The 20361-nt window shown below is 42.5% G+C and overlaps 1 protein-coding gene across 2 annotated transcripts in view; it reads left to right on the top strand.

Annotated features, from left to right (window-relative positions):
- STXBP5 (syntaxin binding protein 5) overlaps positions 1-20361 on the top strand; it is a 427346-nt gene that overhangs the window by 227165 nt on the left and 179820 nt on the right. For both annotated transcript variants that reach the window (XM_040429504.1, XM_040429505.1), the window contains exons 6-8: positions 7343-7406; positions 14284-14367; positions 17592-17715. In XM_040429504.1, coding sequence (XP_040285438.1) covers positions 7343-7406; positions 14284-14367; positions 17592-17715 — 272 coding nt within the window. The remainder of the gene's footprint in view (positions 1-7342; positions 7407-14283; positions 14368-17591; positions 17716-20361) is intronic.

Genomic DNA, 20361 nt, shown 5'->3' with positions numbered 1-20361 from the left:
GAGAAGATATCCCTGTTAGAATTTGTGATGCAGTGAATGCAGCGGAAAGTGAAAGTACAAGCAGGTTTTACCTCGTTTATTCCCGATTTTATTTATTTTATTTTTTGTGTCATTTTGGTCTTGTATAAAAACCTGAAATGCCAGCTTTCAAACAATACCAGGCACCAGCTGCTACCAATCAGGAGATATGAGCAGCTAAATAATTTATTTAATAACTATTAACCCCCTTAGGGGCTAGAACCTGGGATCTTTTAATCCCTTGTCCTTTTCACCCTGATAGAGCTCTATTGGGGTGAATAGGACTTTACACTGTTGATGCTGCCCTATGCTTTGTGCACACAGCAGCAGGGAGATTACCATGGCAGGCAGGGCTTCAGTAGCGTCCTGGCTGTCATGGTAACATATCGTAAGCTGCAGCTGCCACCAATGAGGAGGGGACCCTGTGGCCACTGCCACCAGTGACTATAATACTAGTAGTGCAGCCTAGTATCGGGAAATAGTAAAACCCGGTATTAAATCGATCCGGGTCTAAAAGTATCAATTGGGTATCAATACTTTGATACCTGATGCAACCCTAATCCAGAGATCTCCCCATTCATTGCTCTGCTAGATTTATATCAAGCTGGCAGCTCAAGGGGAGTGTCTTTTCTGCTGCAGCTAAGGGGGTGTGTCCGTGCTCTCCCTATCACAGCTCAGGAGGCAGTTGAAGGATGAAACTGAGTGTGTGCGGCCTTCTCAGTGAGCAGGACAAAGAAATAAGAAAAAGGACAAACAGCAGGTAGCGCTATACTGATACATTTTATTGAATATTTCAGTAGCTATCCAAAAGTTTTAATTGCATGCAATTACAAAAGTATCCAAAGCCAGGTGCTGGTTTAAAAACTGCAGAATATTTTTAGTGGGACAGCCCCTTTAAGTACTTTTCCCAGAGCTTGGGCAAAACAGGTGGTTAAAGAGATTTTCTGGGATCAGGATATTGATGACCTGTCCACAGGAAAGGCTATTAATATCAGATTGCTGGAGGTCCAACTCCTGCCACCCCTGCCAGCCACCTGTTTGAAGTACCGCAGTGTTCATGTGAGTGCTATGACCTCTTCATTGTTTTCATGAAGCCATCTACCTTCACAAATATTATTAAAGCTGTTAGACCATCAATAACCTGATAATAGAAAACCCTTTAATTGATAGCAGCCTTTCTTTTGCATCTCATTTGAGTCTCCTATTTGGTCTGTGGAAGAGTTTGGTGGAACTGATTATATAGGTATAAAAAAAAATACTATTATAAAAATTGCTTTAAATTAAAGCCCATGTATTACCAAAAAAGACGCAAAAATTATTTAAATAATCAAATGGGGAAAAAAAGTTGTCTTTCAAAGCCGCATGTACTAAAAAATAGAAATTGTGACTGAAGGGGTTGTCCAGCCTATTAAAATGAAAACCAACATGGGAGGAGATTTATCAAAACTGGTGTAAAGGAAAACTGGCTTAGTTGCCGATAGCAACCAGTCAGATTACACCTTTCATTTTTCAGAGCTCCTGTTGAAGATGTAAGGTGGAATCTGATTGGCTGCTGTGGAGGTCTTATTTTAAGGAGACGGGGCACTTTGGGGGGGGGGGGGGGGGGGGGGGGGTTGTGGAGGTCACTGTTAAGGGGGCAGGCAGGGTACTGTAGATGTCACTGTTATAGTGGATACTGTCTATCTTTTAACGACACACACAAACATTAAATGAAATATACACGAGCGAAGCTGGGTCTTTCAGCTAGTGTAACATATAATCCACTTATTCAGGGTGACCTTGGAATTAATATTTCGGAAATCCTCTACATGTGACCAACCTGCCTGCGATGGTGCTCGTCAGACACCTATATCAGTGGATGGTTTTCTTATACAAATGCATGCGATATTTGCATCTTTAGACACTTCATATATATATTTAGAATAGTTTACCAGTATGAAAGCTACCTCGGCAATGCCCTAAAGTCATTTTCTGAGATGCCACAACATTTTTCTGTTGTTACTTGGGCAAGCTTTTCTTAACTTGAAATAGATGACCAAGTGATATGTATCCAGCATGTCAGGAAAGCAGAATGTGTTGTGACAATGACAAACAGGAAATGGCGGGCTAAACAGATAGAGGAAACATGCTTATTTGTGCTTGATTCAACGGCAACTAATATGAGACAGAACATGAAGAAAATAATATTATATTGACAAACTCTGCCTGAAATGCGTCAGCAATCCATGGAGCTCATTAACTTACAAGAAGCTATACTGCAGACGGCTTTGCTGTATAAATAGGTCTCGAGGCAGCTTGCTATTCTCATTGTGAGCATCATTTAAATGTGATTAAATGATTCATATCTGAGACCTATACCTACTGTGATAGACTGGACATACATTGGAAATCATGGCGTTAGTACAAACCAGTGGAGCTTGGTGGCTCTGTGGTTTTCACTGATACCTTGTGTCACTGGGTTCACATCTGTCCACAGCGAACATCTGCATTATGTTTTTATGTCCTTCCCATGTTTGTGTTTTTCTAATGAAACCTGTGACGGCGTGTGTAAAATGAGGGTGGTAAGACTCACTGAGGACGGTAGTTAGAATCCGAATACACTACTGTGAAATGAGTCACCAATACAAGGAATAAGAAATAAGACACAATCATGTGCCGAGCCCTTCTCATTTTGGTACTCGGCAATATACACGGCAACCAAGTGAAGTATTGGCAGCGGCACTGTCATACAATGCCACCCTTCCAACCAGTCATTTTGTAAAAGAGGGACTACAAGTACAACTATAAATGGGAATGGTGGGCATCACATGAGTGCATTACTCGCCACCTTGCTCAGACCATATCGTATTTTTCAGACTATAAGACGAACCTAGGATTTGGAGTAGGAAAATAAGAAAAAAAAAGGATTTTTCATCAGACCTCAGATCAGACCCCAAATCAGAGCCCCAAGCTCCATCAGCCCCAGATTAGATACCCCAGCCCCCATCAGCCTTTCATTAGAACCCCCAGCCCCCATCAGCCTCAAATTGTACCCCCCCAGTCTCCATTAATCTCAGATCAGCTCTCCATCAGCCCCCCCAAGCCCCCATCAGCCTCAGATCATTCCCCTATGAGACCTCAGACAAAAAATAAATAAATAAATTACCTTGCTTTCTCTGGACGGCACTGCAAATCCAGAACTTACCGCTTCCCGCATCACTACTTTTGGGTCCCGCTATGTGCTGTGACCTGGTGGCACACAGTGTCAGGTCATAGTCCGCGCCTACGTGCACTATGTCCTGATGCTGTGCGCAGTCAGTACACAGCGGGACCTGGAAGAAGTCCATACATTGTATCAACCATTCTATACCCTCAGCTGGTTTTCCCAGTACTTCATTTCTGCCTTTGCAATTATGTGGGTGGTTTTTGGACAAGGGCACCCTACTATACTCCCTGCTGTCAGCTGTTATCAGGGCAGGATGGTGGGGTCCTATTAGATGAGCAGACATTGTTTCATTAATGAGCGGCAGGTCTTAGTGTAGCAAGATGTCTGTGTTCAGAAGATGTTTTACTACACAAGACAATAAAGGTTAAATATTGCGATTGTTGCTCGTTGGCCCTAGAGTACTTGCACTGGTAACGACTGGCAGATTTCTGATTGGACAAGGGAATGTGGCGTGGGCTAAGGATAATCTTTCAGTCTAGTAGATTTGTCCGATCCATGGAAAATGAACAATGATTGTCACTGTTCACTATTACATGTGACGATAATCTTTCAGATTCAAGTGATTATAGATAATTTGTCCGTCTAATAGACCTATTTACGCTGCGTTTTCATCTTTATCATTAGCACTCCTGATGAGGTGGAAAAGTACAATTGTGTAGTAAGTGATGCCAAGTATGCTATAATTAATAAGGAGAATCCCTCCATTCCCCCCCCCCCCCATAAAAAAAAAAATTGGAAATTTTTCATGAGGGGAATTTTTAAAGAGACGCTACCATAAGAAATTGCTTTATCACACATATTAACAGCCTATGTGTGAAAATTCAGTTTTTTTTTAAAGAAGAAATAGATTTTTTGAAGTCACTTCAAATTCTGTATTCTGTTCCTTGTCCTGTCTCTTTAACGTCATACTTTCTTTGGACTTTTAGCAGCCTCACTTGACTTTCTTAGTTAGACCGGTCACTGCGGCCAGAGAGGAAAGGGGGATACGTGACTCAATTACCGCAGTATTTTTGTATTTATTTTACTCACTTAACATTGCTCGATGTTTGGGCAGGTTATTGCTGATGAGTGTTTGTAGAGATGCTGGTTAGTGATAATCTGCCTGTGTAATGTTGCAGCGAATTAACCGATGAACAAGCAAAACACGGGTAAAAATCATTGTTTGCCAGCAGCACATTATGCCGTCTAAACAGCCTCTGCAGCCAGCAAACAATGATTCTGTATGGGGACAAGCGATGGCATTAGCAACCACTCCTCCCCATACTGTGGAGCAGATCGCTGCATGTAATAGCAGCGGTGTCCTCCACTGACCAGCATACATTTGTCAGGAAGGAACGCTTCCTTCCCGACAATCACCTGCTACATAGGACCATGTAAAGGGGCTATTATATAGCGCTGACATGTTCCGCAGCTCTTTACAGACCATTACTTGCTTTTCCCATTGAAGCTCACAATTAGAGATGAGCGAATTTCCACTTATGAAATTCGTTCACACTTCTTTTGGTGGTAAAAGGTGAATTGCGTTATGGATTCCGTTACCACGGACCATTACGCAATTCTATGACGGAATGCCTTTAGAGGCATTCCGTTATTCATTCCGTCATAAAAGAAGTCTATGGGCTGCAAAATGGATCCGTCCCGTTATGCAGGAGAGGACTCCCCTGCATAATGGATCCGTTTTGCAGCCCATGGACTTCTTTTATGACGGAATGAATAACGGAATGCCTCTAAAGGCATTCCGTCATAGAATTGCGTTGGTGGTAACGGAATCCATAACGCAATTCACCTTTTACCACCAAACGAAGTGGGATCGAATTTCAAAATATGAAATTCGCTCATCTCTACTCACAATCTAAATTGTCAGTTTGTCTTTGGAGCGTGGGAGGAACTGGCGGAAATCCACCCAAACACATGGAGAACATACAACCTCCATGCAGATGTTATCCTTGGTCGCACTGCAGTACACTGATAAGTGCAGTGCTCTTCTGTGGGCATCTATATCTAGGCCTAATCAAGAGAACAATAGAGATGTCATAATGTTCTCCCAATTCTCCCAATCGAAGTAGGTACCTATCCATATAGGAGTTTTATCTCTTCTTGCTGACTGCCAAAGAAAGGCAGTATTTTGCATTAAATTTTCAATAGTATGGTACTGCTTTGAATATTGAGTTTAAAAGCAAAATTCCCCTTTCTGATGGAAATGTCCCTTTGTCAGTTTTTCAGGAGCCTGAATTGCTGTAGTTTGTGGAAGTGAAGTCACCAGTAACACTGCTAGCCGAAAGCCTCCACCTAGCAGTGTAAAAACGCAAGAAAAAAGGCCCTTGAAATGCTCCAATGCTCCACTCAGAGGAGCTGCCTGGGGGAAGAAGGGGATATGTCAGGGTTAAGCTATGAACTCGGGCAACCCCTTTAAAACCGCTAAATGGTCCATTTTTACAACCGTTTTTTTTTTTTTCATGATGGCATTCTGAAAAATGGCTATTAAATGGACAAAATATTAGTTTTTTTATTAAAATTGACAAAATAGCACATCCTATTTTTTCTCATTGTTGCCGTGTAAGTACCCTAACACTTCACTCTTGAGATGTTACTCCACTTTCTACAGCATTTTGTATGCCCTGTGTATGTGAGTTGGAAGACTCTGTACCCATTTCGTATTTCCAAATTCCATGTGTGTGAAAGTGTTATCATGCAGTTCAGAAGACAGACGCTTACCATATGGCATTAGTGCACTTATGACCATACAATACCACTTAGGCCTCATGCACACGACCGCTGTTTTGGGTCTGCATCCGAGCCGCCGTTTTGGCTGCGGACCAATTCATTTCAATGGGGCCACAAAAGATGCGGACAGCACTGCGTGTGCTGTCTGCATCCGTGGCTCCGTTAAAAAAATAGAACATGTCCTATTCTTGTCCGCACTTTGTGGACAAGAATAGGCATTAACATTGCCGGCGCCCATTCCGTTCCGCAAATTGCGGAAGGCAACACGGGTGGCTTCCGTTTTTGCGGACCGCAAAAAACGGCACGGCCGTGTGCATGAGGCCTTAGGCTGAGCTCACATCATCATTTAGCTTTCCGTTCTTCTGATCCAACAGACAGATCGGAAGAATGGACCACTAAATGGTGGTGTGAACTCAACCTTAGGCCTCTTTCACACGGCTGTTTTTTTTTTTCCGTTTGCGGGCCTTTTTTTACGGTTCGTATACGAAACCATTCATTTCAATGGTTCAGCAAAAAAAAAAAAAACGGAATGTACTCTGCATTCCATTTCCTTTACGTTGAAAGATAGAACATGTCCTATTATTGCCCGCAAATCACGTTCCGTGGCTACATTCAAGTCAATGGGTGCGCAAAAAAAAATTTAAATGGAACACATACGGAATGTACTCCGTATGTCTTCCGTATCCGTTCCGTTTTTGCGGAACCATCCATTGAAAATTACTGTATATGCCATACGGAAATACGGTAAAAAACGGTAACGGAAACACAATGGAAGCATAAAAACGAAACAACGGATCTGTGAAAAACGTACCGCAAAATACTGAAAAAGCCATATGGTCATGTGAAAGAGGCCTTTTTTGAAGTATTCATATTTTCTAAAAGCTGCATTTTTAAACATTTCTTCCCGTCTAATAACTAAATTAGCATTTGGAAATATTCATATGTTGTCAACAACCTAGCAGCTAGCTCAATATACACAATAAGAGTTGCCCTACTGATACCACATCAGTTGTGTAGTTGGCCTGGGAGGAACCTGGGAGATTATTATGCTAAAGTTGCAAAACATAGGGTTAGATTTATCAAACGGGTGTAAAGTAGAACTGGCTTAGTTGCCCATAGCAACCAATCAGATGCCACCTTTTAGTTTTCACAGCTTCATTGGAAAATGAAAGGTGGAATCTGATTGGTTGCTATGGGTCAGTTCTACTTTACACCAGTTTGATAAATCTCCCCTAAAGTATTTGGGTAGATTAGCATGCAATTTAGCTAATTTATACCTTAGTGTACATGCTAGATAAGCAGACAGTTCAACAACCAGTTCAGAACATATTGCATGTCGCTTTGGTTTATTTTGCTGTCGTATATAATGTACATCCTTTTTTTTATTTTTTTCAGGTCATCCAAATCACATCCAGGGCCAGTTGTCCACATCAGTGATAATCCAATGGATGAGGGAAAGGTGGGTTTTAATTTTATTGTGCAGTGGATAATTTATTTGTAGAAACTAATTTCCAAAGTCCAATGCCACATTATATCTTTGATACGTTTCTTATAATGAGCAAGGGAACGGTTTTGCAAATTGTCTTTTTAAGGCTACTTTCACATTGGCGTTTTGGCTTTCAGTTTGTGAAATCCACTCAGGGCTCTCACAATCGGTCCAAAACGGATCAGTTTTGCCCTAATGCATTCTGAATAGAAAAAGATCCGCTCAGAATGCATCAGTTTGCCTCCGTTCCGTCTCCATTGCGCTTTGGAGGCGGACACCACAATGCTGCTTGCGGCGTTTTGGTGTCCGTCTGACGAAACTGAGCCACAATCTGGCACATCAGAAAACGGATCTGTCCTCCATTGACTTTCAATGGTGTTCAAGACGGATCCATCTAGGCTATGTTAAAGATAATACAAACGGACCTGTTCTGAACGGATGCAGACGGTTGTATTATCTGAACGGATCCGTCTGTCCAGATCTATGACGGATCCGCACCAAACGTGAGTGTGAAAGTAGCCTAATACTAAAGAGGTCAATGTTTACAAAGTAAACAGCTGGTTGCGCCGCAATCTGCGACTTCTCCCCACTCCTGCCAAGTCTAAAAAAAAATGTGGACATGGCGTGCGAGCGGGGATGGGGACAGGCCGGGAGGCCCTTCTCATTTATCATTTTCTACGCCTGTTTTAGATGTCGGAAAAGGTCTAAATGTAAGACAGCTAGGGAGCTGGCTTACATTTAGAACTGGGTCAGGATCCGCCAAAGTTATTCAGATGCCGGCGCCTGTTTATAACTTTGGCAGAACCACTGCCAGCTTAGGGGTCTAAAACGCCTGTCTTAATAAATGTGCCCCAATATTTACTGTATCTTGTCAAACACTTTTGCTTCGCAAAATGTGGCCCTATCTTTGTGATGCCATTTAAAGAATATGGGCTCCTTCGTTGGAGGCTGAATACCATTTTTAGTTTTATTAAAATGCTTCTGCAGCTTCTGTATATCACAGTACATAGCAAGCTGCAGAATGCTGTTCATAGTAAAATCTGAAATCTTTTGATGTCGAGGTGTCTCGTCTCCTTAATGATCTTCCAAGGCTTACATCTGCAGCAGAGGTTCTGGCAAGAGCCTCCATTGCAGGTTTGACAAAAAAGCTACATGCTCAGCAGCCCTGCAGATCTTATTCTAGTTAGTTGGATACTGTGGGCGCCGCTGGTGTTCGGTATATGCTGCATCCGGCTATGCAGACTTTCTGTTCTTATACCAGGACAGAAACTGAAGAATGCCACAAATGTCAACTTAGTCTAAGCTAATTTATGACCAAATGAAAGTTGCATTTTTATTTGGTCATAAATCAGCAAATAGGAGAAAAGAGAGAGGGACTGGAGGCAGAGCTGTCAGACAACCAGTTTAACTGTACTGTAATACATGGAAGCGGCAGAAGCCAAAATGTGCAAAATGATTAATACAATTGGGAATATGCTTTTCAATCAAATACATATATTTAACATAAAAATGTCACCCAAAGTGAGAGCTATACTATCTGGTGGCACGACCTAGGGGTGACTGGATATCCAGTGCCCGCATTCCCTGCAGCAATTTTAGCCATCTAACAATCATGTTATTTACTTAGCCATAGATTTTAGACAAAATATGTCTCATCAAGACCCACCATGCCAGGCACTGCTTCTGGATGAATGCTTTGAGCTTTCAATAGAGAATAAAATGGTAATTTATTTGGCTTGGACAGCTGTAGGTCTGTGAAGAAGAACTCGAGGATTACAGAAGAACAGTGTACAATAAATAAATCCATGAAAAAGCCAGAACTAAAGCATTTTATCTTGCAGCTAAATGTAATAAACTTTTGAGTGACATAATTTGGGACCAGAACTGAAAAACTGCAATGGAGCCTGCCTCTTAAAATGTATGTCATGAGTTTGTTCAATGACCTTTACCATTGAACTTCTCATACATAATCTGCAGCATCAGTATTCCGCTGTTGGCAACAAGGGGTAAATGGAACGAATAGTGCTCAAACTGTGTGATGTCAGCTCTGAAGATTTTTGCCCTGAGAGCTGGGACAAGGACTATGGGAAGTGTAGCGGTGTCATCCTTTGTTTGCATGCCATCATGCCCTATAGGCTGCTATCCTGACATTTTCTACATGCATGGGATTGCTCCCCAACTTTCACTCGCAAGAACAAAATGTATTTTTAGAATTTGCTTAGTCTATTTTACACCTTTTTAGTATACCCCCATTCCCTGTCTTCATACGGTCTGTAAATGTTAAACACAAGTCCATAGTATTGCATTGCGTTTTGGCAGCCCTTTGTCACTGTTGCAGTCATTAATAGAATTTGTTTGTATTGTATTTAAAACCACAACTACAATTATGTTAAAATAAATACATGTGGTTTTTACGTTGTGGTGCAGTTTAGTTACTAGCCCTAAAGGGGTTTTCTGGGATTTTAATATTGTTTACCTATCCTCAGGATTGGACATCAATATCAGATCGGCCGAGGTCTGACACCCAGCACCACCGCCGGTCAGCTGGTTGAAGGGAAGGCCGCACTTGCTTTCGACAGCGAGTAGGTGTAACTACAAGCCGTACCATTCACTTCTATGGGACGGCTTGTTCCTATTCAATTGTTTAGGAACAAGCCGTCCCATTGAAATGAATGGGACGGCTTGTAATTACACCTGAACACTGCTTCGCTGTCGACGGCAATAAGGTAAACAATGAAGAGAAGGTAGTGCTCGCACGGAACCTGGCGTTCTCTTCAACCAGCTGATCGGCCGGGGTGCTGGGGGTCGGACTCCCACCGATCTGATATTGATGATCTATCCTGAGGATAGGTCATCAATATTTATATCCCGGAAAACCTCTTTAACACCTTTTATTAGAAGACAAATAAATGATTCAGTGAGATCTAGCAGCAGACACTTAAGCTGCCTTTAGAAGCTGCAAGGATCAGCCAAGCGCTCCTTCCTGAAAATCAAATGCTCCTTAAGGGGTTTCCCGAGATTTTTGTACTGATGACCTATCCTCTGGATAGTTGTAATGTCACTGGCCTGCAGGAAGCTTCAAGAAGGCCACGGCAATACTGCGAGCGCCACTGCCTTCTCAAGACAAGTGTGTCCAGTCAAGCATGGTGGTTTGGAGTTGCACAGCTGCCAGTTGTTAAGAGGTACTGTTCACTGAGGGAATGCCAACATGTACTGTGACATACTGAAACAGAGCATGATCCCCTCCCTTCAGAAACTGGGCCGCAGGGCAGTATTCCAACATAACGACCCCAAACGCACCTCCAAGACAACCACTGCTGGACTGGCCAAGCAGGTCTCCAGATCTAAACCCTATTGAGCATCTGTGGGGCATCCTCAAACACAAGGTGCAGGAGCGCAAGGTCTCTAACGTCCACCAGAGGAGTGGAAGAGTATTCCATTGGCAACCTGTGAAGCTCTAGTGAACTCCATGCCCAAGAGAGTTAAGGCAGTGCTGCAAAATAATGATGGCCACACAAAATATTGACACACAATTTGGCTATTTTCACTTTGGGATGTACTCACTTTTGTTGCCAGCGGTTTAGACATTAATGGCTGTGTGCTGAGTTATTTTGAGGGCTCACCAAATTTACACTGTTATACAAGCTGTACACTGACTACATTGCATCAAAGTTTCATATCTTCAGTGTTGTCCCATGAAAGATATAATAAAATATTTACAAAAATGTGAGGGGTGTACTCACTTTTATGGGATACATTAATTACTCTAGACTCCTAGCAAAAAGTATACCACATGGTGTACTTTTTTTGTGGGTTGCCTTTGGATAGAAAAACTTTATATACAGTAAAAAAAAAAAAGAACTACGAGGTATACAACAACTTCCTTTTGTCCTTCCATAAAAAAATGAAGCTGCATGGATATGTTATATGTATAAGCTGGAAGATGTTCGCAGTGAACACGCTAAACATAGGGCTTTAACTTGACGGGAACAGGACTTTTCTTCTGGAAGAGTTCTGTTTAGATGTTTGTTATGTTCTTGCTACCCCTATCCCTCGTTCCTGACATCTGTTGTAAATGACAATGTGTTTTCTCCACCAACTACACATTAAAGTCTTTCACAGTGTAGTTTGAACATCTGCCCTTCACTGATATGATTGTGCACATCTTGATAATTCGACCAAAAGCCTGTGATAAAAACACAGTTTCCGCCTATCTCTTCTCTTTTTTAGACACCTAATGCAGCTGATATATTGTTGGAGGTGGACATATAAAGAAACTTAAAACTTAAAGGGGTTGTCAGACACCAGACACTGATGGCATATCGCTAGGATACGCTGCCAATATGAGATAGGTGTGGGTCCCACCTCTGGACCTGCACCTGTCTTTAAAATAAGGCCCCCAGAGTGAACGTAAGCACCCTGAGTATGAGCAGTGTGCTCTCAATTCACTTCTGTGGGAGTTCTGAAAATAGCAGATCGAGTGTGCTTAGCTGTTTTTGAAAGTACCATAGACATGGATGGAGAATGCACCATGCAAGTGTGGACACCATTCTTTTCACTTCCATGGAACTGCTGGAAATAGCCAAGCTCGAACTCTCATGGACATTAATAGAGGGCGACTATGCATGCGCAGTGCCCTCTCGTTCACTTTGGGGGTTCTGTTCTAGAGATGTGCCAGTCCCAGAGTTGGGACCTGAACCTATCTGACATTAGTGGCATATCCTAGCGATATGCCACCAGTGTCCGAGGTAAGACATCCCCTTTAAGTTTTAAGCTTCTTGATAAGCCCACCCCCAACAATATATGCAACAGTACAGTATATCAGTTGCATGGGGTGACAAAAAAAGGAGGATATAGGAGGAAATTTTGTTTTCATCACAGGCTTTTGGCTGAACTATCAAGATGTGCACAATCATATCAGTGAAGAGCAGATGTTCAAATTGCACTGTGAAAGACTTTAATTTGTAGTTGGGGGAAAAAACTTATTGTCATTTACAACAGATGTCACCAGCGGATGGCAAGAACATAATAGTGTTGAGTGAAGCGAAGTATTCGAAGCGGAATTCAGTCTGAAGTTTAGGAAAACTTTGCTTCACAACCCATCCGAAGTGTCTCGCGCTTCGTGGTAACGATTCAGTAATTCCTAAAATGGTGGTTGCACGTGTTACAAAGTGAAAGTAAGAAGCCCGGTAATGCAAGATCACCCATAATACTATACAGCCAGCCAATCCGCAGATAGCCATCCCCTGTGATGTGACAGTCCTATAAAACTTTCATCCCGCGCAGGTTACGCCATTGCCTTGTGAGCTGAGCATAGGGAGAGATGTGGCAAACGCTCATGTGCTAGGGACAGTGTTGCTGAAAACAATAAGGGAATTTAATACCAATATAAGCTTTAATTATTCCAGTGTTCAGTGTGCCAACAAATACCACCCAGTCTGCACCCCTTAGAGGGGCCAGGTCTACTCTTAATGATAACCATCCTCATCTTTTGCTGGCTTTGCTTCTTCCAAATCATCCTTCAAAGTCTCCATGTCCTAAAAAAGTCAGCAAGATGCAGAGAGAGGAGGATCTGGATGTTCCTGATGATAAATTCTCATTGATATTAGATTATGTGGAAAAGCAGATGGCAGAAGAAGGGCTCCCACCTGTAGGACAGGAGAGCGCTGGGGTTGGAGAAGTGGGTATGCCAGAGCTGATTAATATTCCATATTTACTGTCAAATAACCTGCAGGAGATTGCAGGCCACAACAGCAATAATTTGCATATTGTGCTTGTGCCCCCACCTAACCAGCCAAACCCCATACCAGCAACAGCCCCGTTTTAAAGGTGTTGTGTGGTAATTAACAATGAAGAAGGACTATACATTGCAGTCTTCATTTTTAAATGAAAGGCAGCTGTAAGCTAATTGGCTGCGTGGTCCTTCACCACAGCATGGCCGCAACCCGCCCACAGCACGGCCGCTCTGTGCCAAATGGCCTGAGTATACCTCATTTCGAGCAATTTGTGTCATATTCAATTCGTAAAAAATTTAATTTCTCGGCAAACTTCAGCGGAGCTGCCGAATTGAATTTTTCCAAACTTCTCTCATCTCTAATAACAAACAACTAAACAGAACTCTTCCACGAGAAAAGCCCTGTTCCCGTTACGTTAGAGCCCCATCTTTAGGGTGTACGTTGGGAAAGGCTTCCAACTTATAGATTTAACATGGGGCTCCATTCACTTCCATGGGGCTCCTTTTTTTGACAGAAGGACAAAAAGGAGTCTTTGTATACCTCAGTATTCTTCTTTTTTTTTTTTTTTTTTTTAACTATATAGAATGTTTTTCTATCCAAAGGCAACCCCCAAAATGGTATACCACATGCCATAGCCATGTGAACCCTGAAAGTGAACAAGAGCTCATGCGCAGCTGCGCCCATTCATTTCTATGGGAGTTCCAGCTCTGCTATTTCCTGCAGTCCCATAGAAGTGAAGGGAGCAGTGGCCACGCTTGTTCACTGTGCTCTCCATTAATTTCTATGTGACTTTTGAAAATAGCGAAGTGTGCTCGCTTGGGTATTTTCAGAACACCCACAGAAGTAAATGGAGAGCACACTGCACAAGCTTTTTTCACTTTGAATGGGGCTACGCTGCGCCTAGGCCATGTGACCGATCAACGGGACGTCACATGGCCTAGGCTAGCCTGCAAGAAGGCTGATAACCAGAGGATAGGTCATCAGTATAAAAGTCTCAGAATACCCATTTAATTATTTTAAATCAGTCTGTCTTCTCTCATCATCTTTTATGAAATTTAAAATGAATATTCCAGTGTTTTCAATAAAATCTCTAACATTACAGTTTTGTCTTTTAGCTGCTAATTGGTTATGAGTCTGGTACAGTAGTATTATGGGATCTAAAGTCGAAGAGAGCAGACTACAGATATACCTACGATGAGGTATGGAATTTGATTTATAGTATATTAATTTCTATGTTATCTAGAATTGACTGAAAGGGGTTAACCATGAATTTAAAACTCTTTTTCTGCTTATTTGGTGGACTTTTTTCCCCTTTCTGTGGGTGGGCAGCAGCTCGTCTCACAGGATGCATTGCAATTGGTTCTTGTTAAAGGGGTTGCGTCACCTCAGGAATTGGTGGCATATGGCTAAGATATGCCCCCAATGTCTGATATGTGTGGGTCCCAGAGGTGAGAAAGGGATTTAAGGGGTTGTCCGATGTCAGACATTGGGGGCATATCACTAGGACCTCTGGGACCCATTCCTGTCTTTAGAATGGAGCCCTCCTTCACTTTGCGGGTTCCGTTCTAAAGATAGGTGCGGGTCCTAGTGATCTGCCCCCTGTGTCTAAGGTGAAACAACCCCGTTAATCCCTTTCTCGCCTGCATACAAAATAGTTCCTCCTTTACGTATGGTATGTAATGCCCCCACAATTTCCTTCTCCACTGTCTAGAGAACGATGTAGCTGCAGTACATGTATATGTTTCTACGAATTTAGAGGTAGGGATAAATGGAGGAGGTCTGGCTGGCTTTACTATAAGATCCCTACACCAGCAGTAATGGGGAGGGAGCAAGGAAGCTGCGGAGTATGTTGGTCCACCTCTGACTGCAGTAGAATCCCATTGTTTCAGTCTGAGCCCACGCTGCCGTTCACCCGGTTGTGAATTATTTACATGTGGTTTTCTGAACTGTTCCAAGAATGGACTTGTCCATTACTGGTGCAGTTTTCACTGTGGAAACCACAGTGGGAGTCTGGTTATCACATTGAATGGGGCTAAAACTGTGAAAGGATCCGTCATACACGGTTAGTTGCTCCGCGATCTGCGACTTTTCCCCGCTCACACCAGGTCTTAAAAAAGTGGCTGTGGTGTTGGCATGGAAGGGACAGGCCAGAAGGCCCGTCTTATTTATCATTTTCTATGGAAATGCCGAAGTTATGGAGGGGCCTGCGGCTCTTCCTAGCTTCGGCGATCCACTCCCAGCGCTGGGGCTTTATTAAGACCGGCGTCTAAAATCCCGGTCTTAATAAATGACCCCCACAGAGGACCAAGATGGAGCCTCTGGCATAGATGTGAGCAGTCTAACCTACACAAAGTTTGAATTGCATTGCATTTCGGGGCCGGAAGTGCCTCTTTATCAGTTTCAAACCAATATAACATATTGACAGAAAAAGGATATATTGATCTTTTTAAATATGTCCTTTTTCTCTCAATATGTCATATTGGTTTGAATCTGATGAAGGGGCTCGTCCAGCTCTGAAACGCGTAATTCCTTACCAATGCATCAATAAACATATAAACTTGCCCATCTTATGCTGAAGTTTCTTCACTGATATGAGCAGCGCACTGGTTGTTTCTTCTTCACAAATTCCATCAATATACACTGGAAGATTTAGGACGCCCTCTATTGGCAGCTACTGGGATCTTTGGCAGCTACTGGCATATTAGAGAGGTTATATTGTAAATGCTCCCGTTTGTAAAGGGTGAAATCATATTGTGATCGGTTTATGGTACATTCACACTAGCGTTAGAAGAATCTGGCGGGCAGTTCCGTTGCCGGAACTGCCTGCCGGATCTGGAAATCCGTATGCAAATGGATATCATTTGTTTCCGGATGTGGATCCGTCTGACAAATGCATTGCCATTTCCGGTGTCATGCGCAGACCGGGAAGCCAGATTTTTCTGGAACACTTTGTACCGGATCCGGCATTAATACATTTCAATGTTCCGGAATTTTGGCCGAAGAAAATACTGCAGCATGCTGCGGTATTTTCTCTGGCCGAATACCGTAAAAGGGACTGAACTGAAGACATCCTGAGGAAAACTGAACGGATTGCTTTCCATTCAGAATGCATTGGGACAAAACTGAAGCTTTTTTTTTCCGGTATTGAGCCCCTATGTCGGAACTCAATACTGGAAAACGTTAACGCTAGTGTGAGAGTAGCCTAAGTTTGGGATGGACTAAAAAGGGATCAGCAGATTGTTGAGATAGTTTTGTGGCATGCACACCAGAATTTTCAATGCAGACTACAACACGTGTTCTGTGCCGACATCCATGTGAAATGTGCCCACACACTATGCTCCTTTGATTTCAATGGGACCTCTGCATGGTACTTCACAAGCTCCTGGATCTTTCCATTGTGTATTTGAAATTTCCGTTGGGTAAAAAAAAAAGCCAACGTGTCGATCGTTGTTGCAGACTGTGCAGGAACCTCGACAGGTGGACCCACGTGTGACAGAGCCACTGAACGAGGCTAAATCTGCATGCAGGTCCGCTACATGTCAAGCAGCCGATTCTGCCCCAAGTATGGATGTTGTGCATTAGATGTTTCTCTCATTCACTTACCACCTCAGTTTATTAATCTGAGGTCTGTTCGCCGTTGTCAGGCTCACGTCATAGATTCACTAGGACTCCTGGCTATCATGCGGTGTATCCAGTCTTAACACAGATACTTACTGCTTAGAGGATAACCTCTTTAAGCAGAAAATGCCAATTGGGGGATTAACATCTGGCAGCTAATACTCCGTCTGTTAAGTAACGGCATGGAAAGGTCATGTGAGGAAACTCCATGTACATCTGTCATTAGCTCACTCCCTACTGACTAACTTTTCCTAATATTTTTAGCCTACATCTGAAACCATTACTACAATTTCCACAGATGGTTTAATCCCTCTTGGTTTCATATCTGCTACTAATAATGTGAAGTAAATCTTTAGATTGCAAAATGCGGAGGCTTCCATTAGTGGTGGGGGCTAGATAAGCTGGGGAAAGCATGACATGACTTGTATTTCCCATCCTTTGTTATTTTAAGTGAGCGTTTGATTTGTTCCTCCCCCCAGATTTACATTTCTGCTAAGATATACGCATAAATAGGCGTATTTCTGGCGCAGATTGCGGCGCAAAGGTCCTTTGTGGTGCAATCTGCAACTTCTCCCCGCTCACACCACGTCGAAAAAAAAAGTGGACGGGTCGGCAGGCCTGTCTCATTTACCTTTTTATACGCCTACAACATGAAGCTGTCTTCCATTTAGAAGCGGCGGTGGATATGCCGAAGTTATATAGAGGCCGGCGCTGGTTAAATACTGATGCATAAAGTCTTATGTTTACACACACCAGGGTACGTATAATATCATAGATATTTAAATGTTTTATGTTTTACTCTTAGGCAATCCATTCTGTTGCTTGGCACCATGAAGGAAAGCAGTTCATCTGCAGCCATTCGGATGGTACCCTGACCATATGGAATGTACGCTCTCCTGCCAAGCCAATACAGACAATCGTACCACATGGTAAGAAATGGTTATCTTTTATTACTTATTTTTACTACACGTGGACTGTAGGCCGTTGACCTAATGTTTACTTCTATGTGTGTTTGTTTCTTATGAAGTGTTTGTGTACCTTTGAGGGACTTTTAGCAACCCCCTTCTGTGCAGATCTGCAAATTGAACCATACTTACCTGCTTCCCAGTGCTGGCTCCCAGCTCCCCGGCCTCCGCTGCTTCACTGGGCTCTGTGGATGTAAACTTTGTTTGATGCTGCTGCAGCTCTAGCCGCTGGCCGCAGTGGTGGCCTGCTCCCTTGCATCATGCAAAATAAAAAATATATTAAGTTAATTTCCCCCAGAGGTGTTTTATGACCCCCATGGGGGACATATTCTGCTCTGCTAAAATATGCAAACTCAAGAAAAAAAATTAAAATTGCAAATAATGGGAATAATGCACACTGTCCACGCCAACACAAACTGTTGCCATAGACATCGCATAACCTATGTCTATATGTGTTATGTACCAAAACAAGTCCTTTATTTGTCAATCAGTACATTTAATAAAAAATAAAGAAAAAATATATATTTTTACTGTACCCCTAATAAAAGTGTGTATGTATATATATATATATATATATATATATATATATATATATATATATATACCTTTGGGAAATGAGGAAGCAGCACACTGTAGATACAATGGGTGCAAGACCAGCCAGTAAGGACCAGCACCTAGGTCCGGTAATGTAGAAAAGAAAAAAAGCCAGCAGCACTCCAAGTAATTGAAGAAAACGTGTGGTTTATTGACCCAGAAAAAATGAAGCGACGTTTCAACAGCTCATTGCTGTCTTTATCAAGCCTAATGCACATGTGCTACAAGCATGTGATATATAGAGACATTGATCAACAAATGATTAACATCAATTGAAAATATATAAACAAAACACTTGAATATGGTGATACCTGTGAATATGAAAATACATATGGAAAACCGCCACATTCTGACAGATACGATGCATATAAAAACATAGATATAAAGTATAGCATTCCTGTGTTACATAGAAAAGATGCTAATGAGTGCAGGTGATCCAATAACTAAGTGAGATTAAAATAACTCACTGTCAGCTGTGCAACTGTATGCAATTTGCATCGCATGTTCAGCGGCGTTCCCATTCTCCTACCGCGCATGCGCGGGAGGATCAAATATCGCGATCCTGCCGGCGTCCAGCTACTGAATGAAATCCTCAACAAAGATGGTCGGAACAGCCTCACACATAATGTGCGCATGTCCAGACCGCAATAGTGGCTGCAAATCAGTCGATACATGGTCATAGTTATGTATATAGATACCAGAAAGATATAAGAAACAAATATATATATATATATATATATATATATATAAACATATTTGCCATAAAAACAAAGCTGCAAAATTTTGGTGGACACAGAAATAAAAAAATATGGCCATTAAACTAACACGTACACAAAATCACAAAAAAATTGTTTCATCTCTTTTTTTTTTTGCTTTTTTTTTTTGGTCTATTTTGTCTGTTCCATCATTAGAATGAGTCCACTGCACACACTAATGACTGTACTATGGTATAGTAGTAATGTGTACACCGCTTAAGATTATGTTCACATCTCTGGCACAAACTCCAGTAGTCTGGTCCAGTATAGCAGTGATGGAGAACCTTTTACAGACTGAGTGCCCAAACTGCAACCCAAAACCCACTTATTTATCGCGAAGTGCCAACACGGCAATGTTACCTGAATACTACAGTCCAATATAGTATATCTTCCATGTACTTTATCATTTAGCTATAATAGCCAGCCTGCATTCAGTTCGCTGCCTGTGGTGTTCATAGTGCGCCCTGCACTGATGAATGGCAGGAAAAGTCTAAGGCATATTGGTACACCATAAACTTTTTCCAGGGTGCGGGTGCCGACAGAGAGGGCTCCGAGTGCTGTCTCTGGCACATAACTGGATACTGCTCATTGGGACTGTATCCACAAAAGGTGAGCCTCCTTCCAACAAATAAATCTAATCTTAAAGGAGTTTTCCAGAACTTAAAGGGGTTTTCTGAAAATATTAAACTGATGACCTATTCCCTGGATAGGTCATCAGTATCTGATTGGTGAGGCTCCAACATCCAGGACCCCTGCCAATCAGCTGCTTGAGAAGGCACTGGCGCTTGCAGTAGGACCATAGCCTTCTCTCAGCTCACCAAGCACAGCGCCATGCATTGTACAGCGGCTGTACTTGGTATCTTAGCTCAGCCCCATTCAATTCAATGGGGTTGAGCTGCATCTAGGCTGCGTGACAGATGAACGTGATGTACATGGCCTAGGAAAAGTTGGAGAAGGATAGGTCATCAGTATAAAAGTCTCGGAAAACCCCCTTTAAGTATTGATTACCTATCCTCCGGATTGGACCTTAGTATCAGGTGGGATCCAACTACTTGCACCCCTCCTCCTGATCATGTGCTTGAAAGGAATCAGGTCCTTCAGGTGAGTGCTGTAGCCTCTTCCTTAGGCACCATTCAGACAAACGTATTGCCTCCGTACCTGTGTTGGTGATCCATTGATTTGAACGTATGGCAAAAGATAGGACATCTTTTATGGAGTGGAGGCACGGATTGGAAGCCCTCGGAAACCCTTCTGTGGGCTT

Source organism: Bufo bufo, chromosome 4 (assembly GCF_905171765.1).
Source record: "Bufo bufo chromosome 4, aBufBuf1.1, whole genome shotgun sequence".
Taxonomy (NCBI): domain Eukaryota; kingdom Metazoa; phylum Chordata; class Amphibia; order Anura; family Bufonidae; genus Bufo; species Bufo bufo.
Note: the sequence above shows the minus strand (reverse complement) of the source record. Positions and strands in the feature narration are given on the sequence as shown.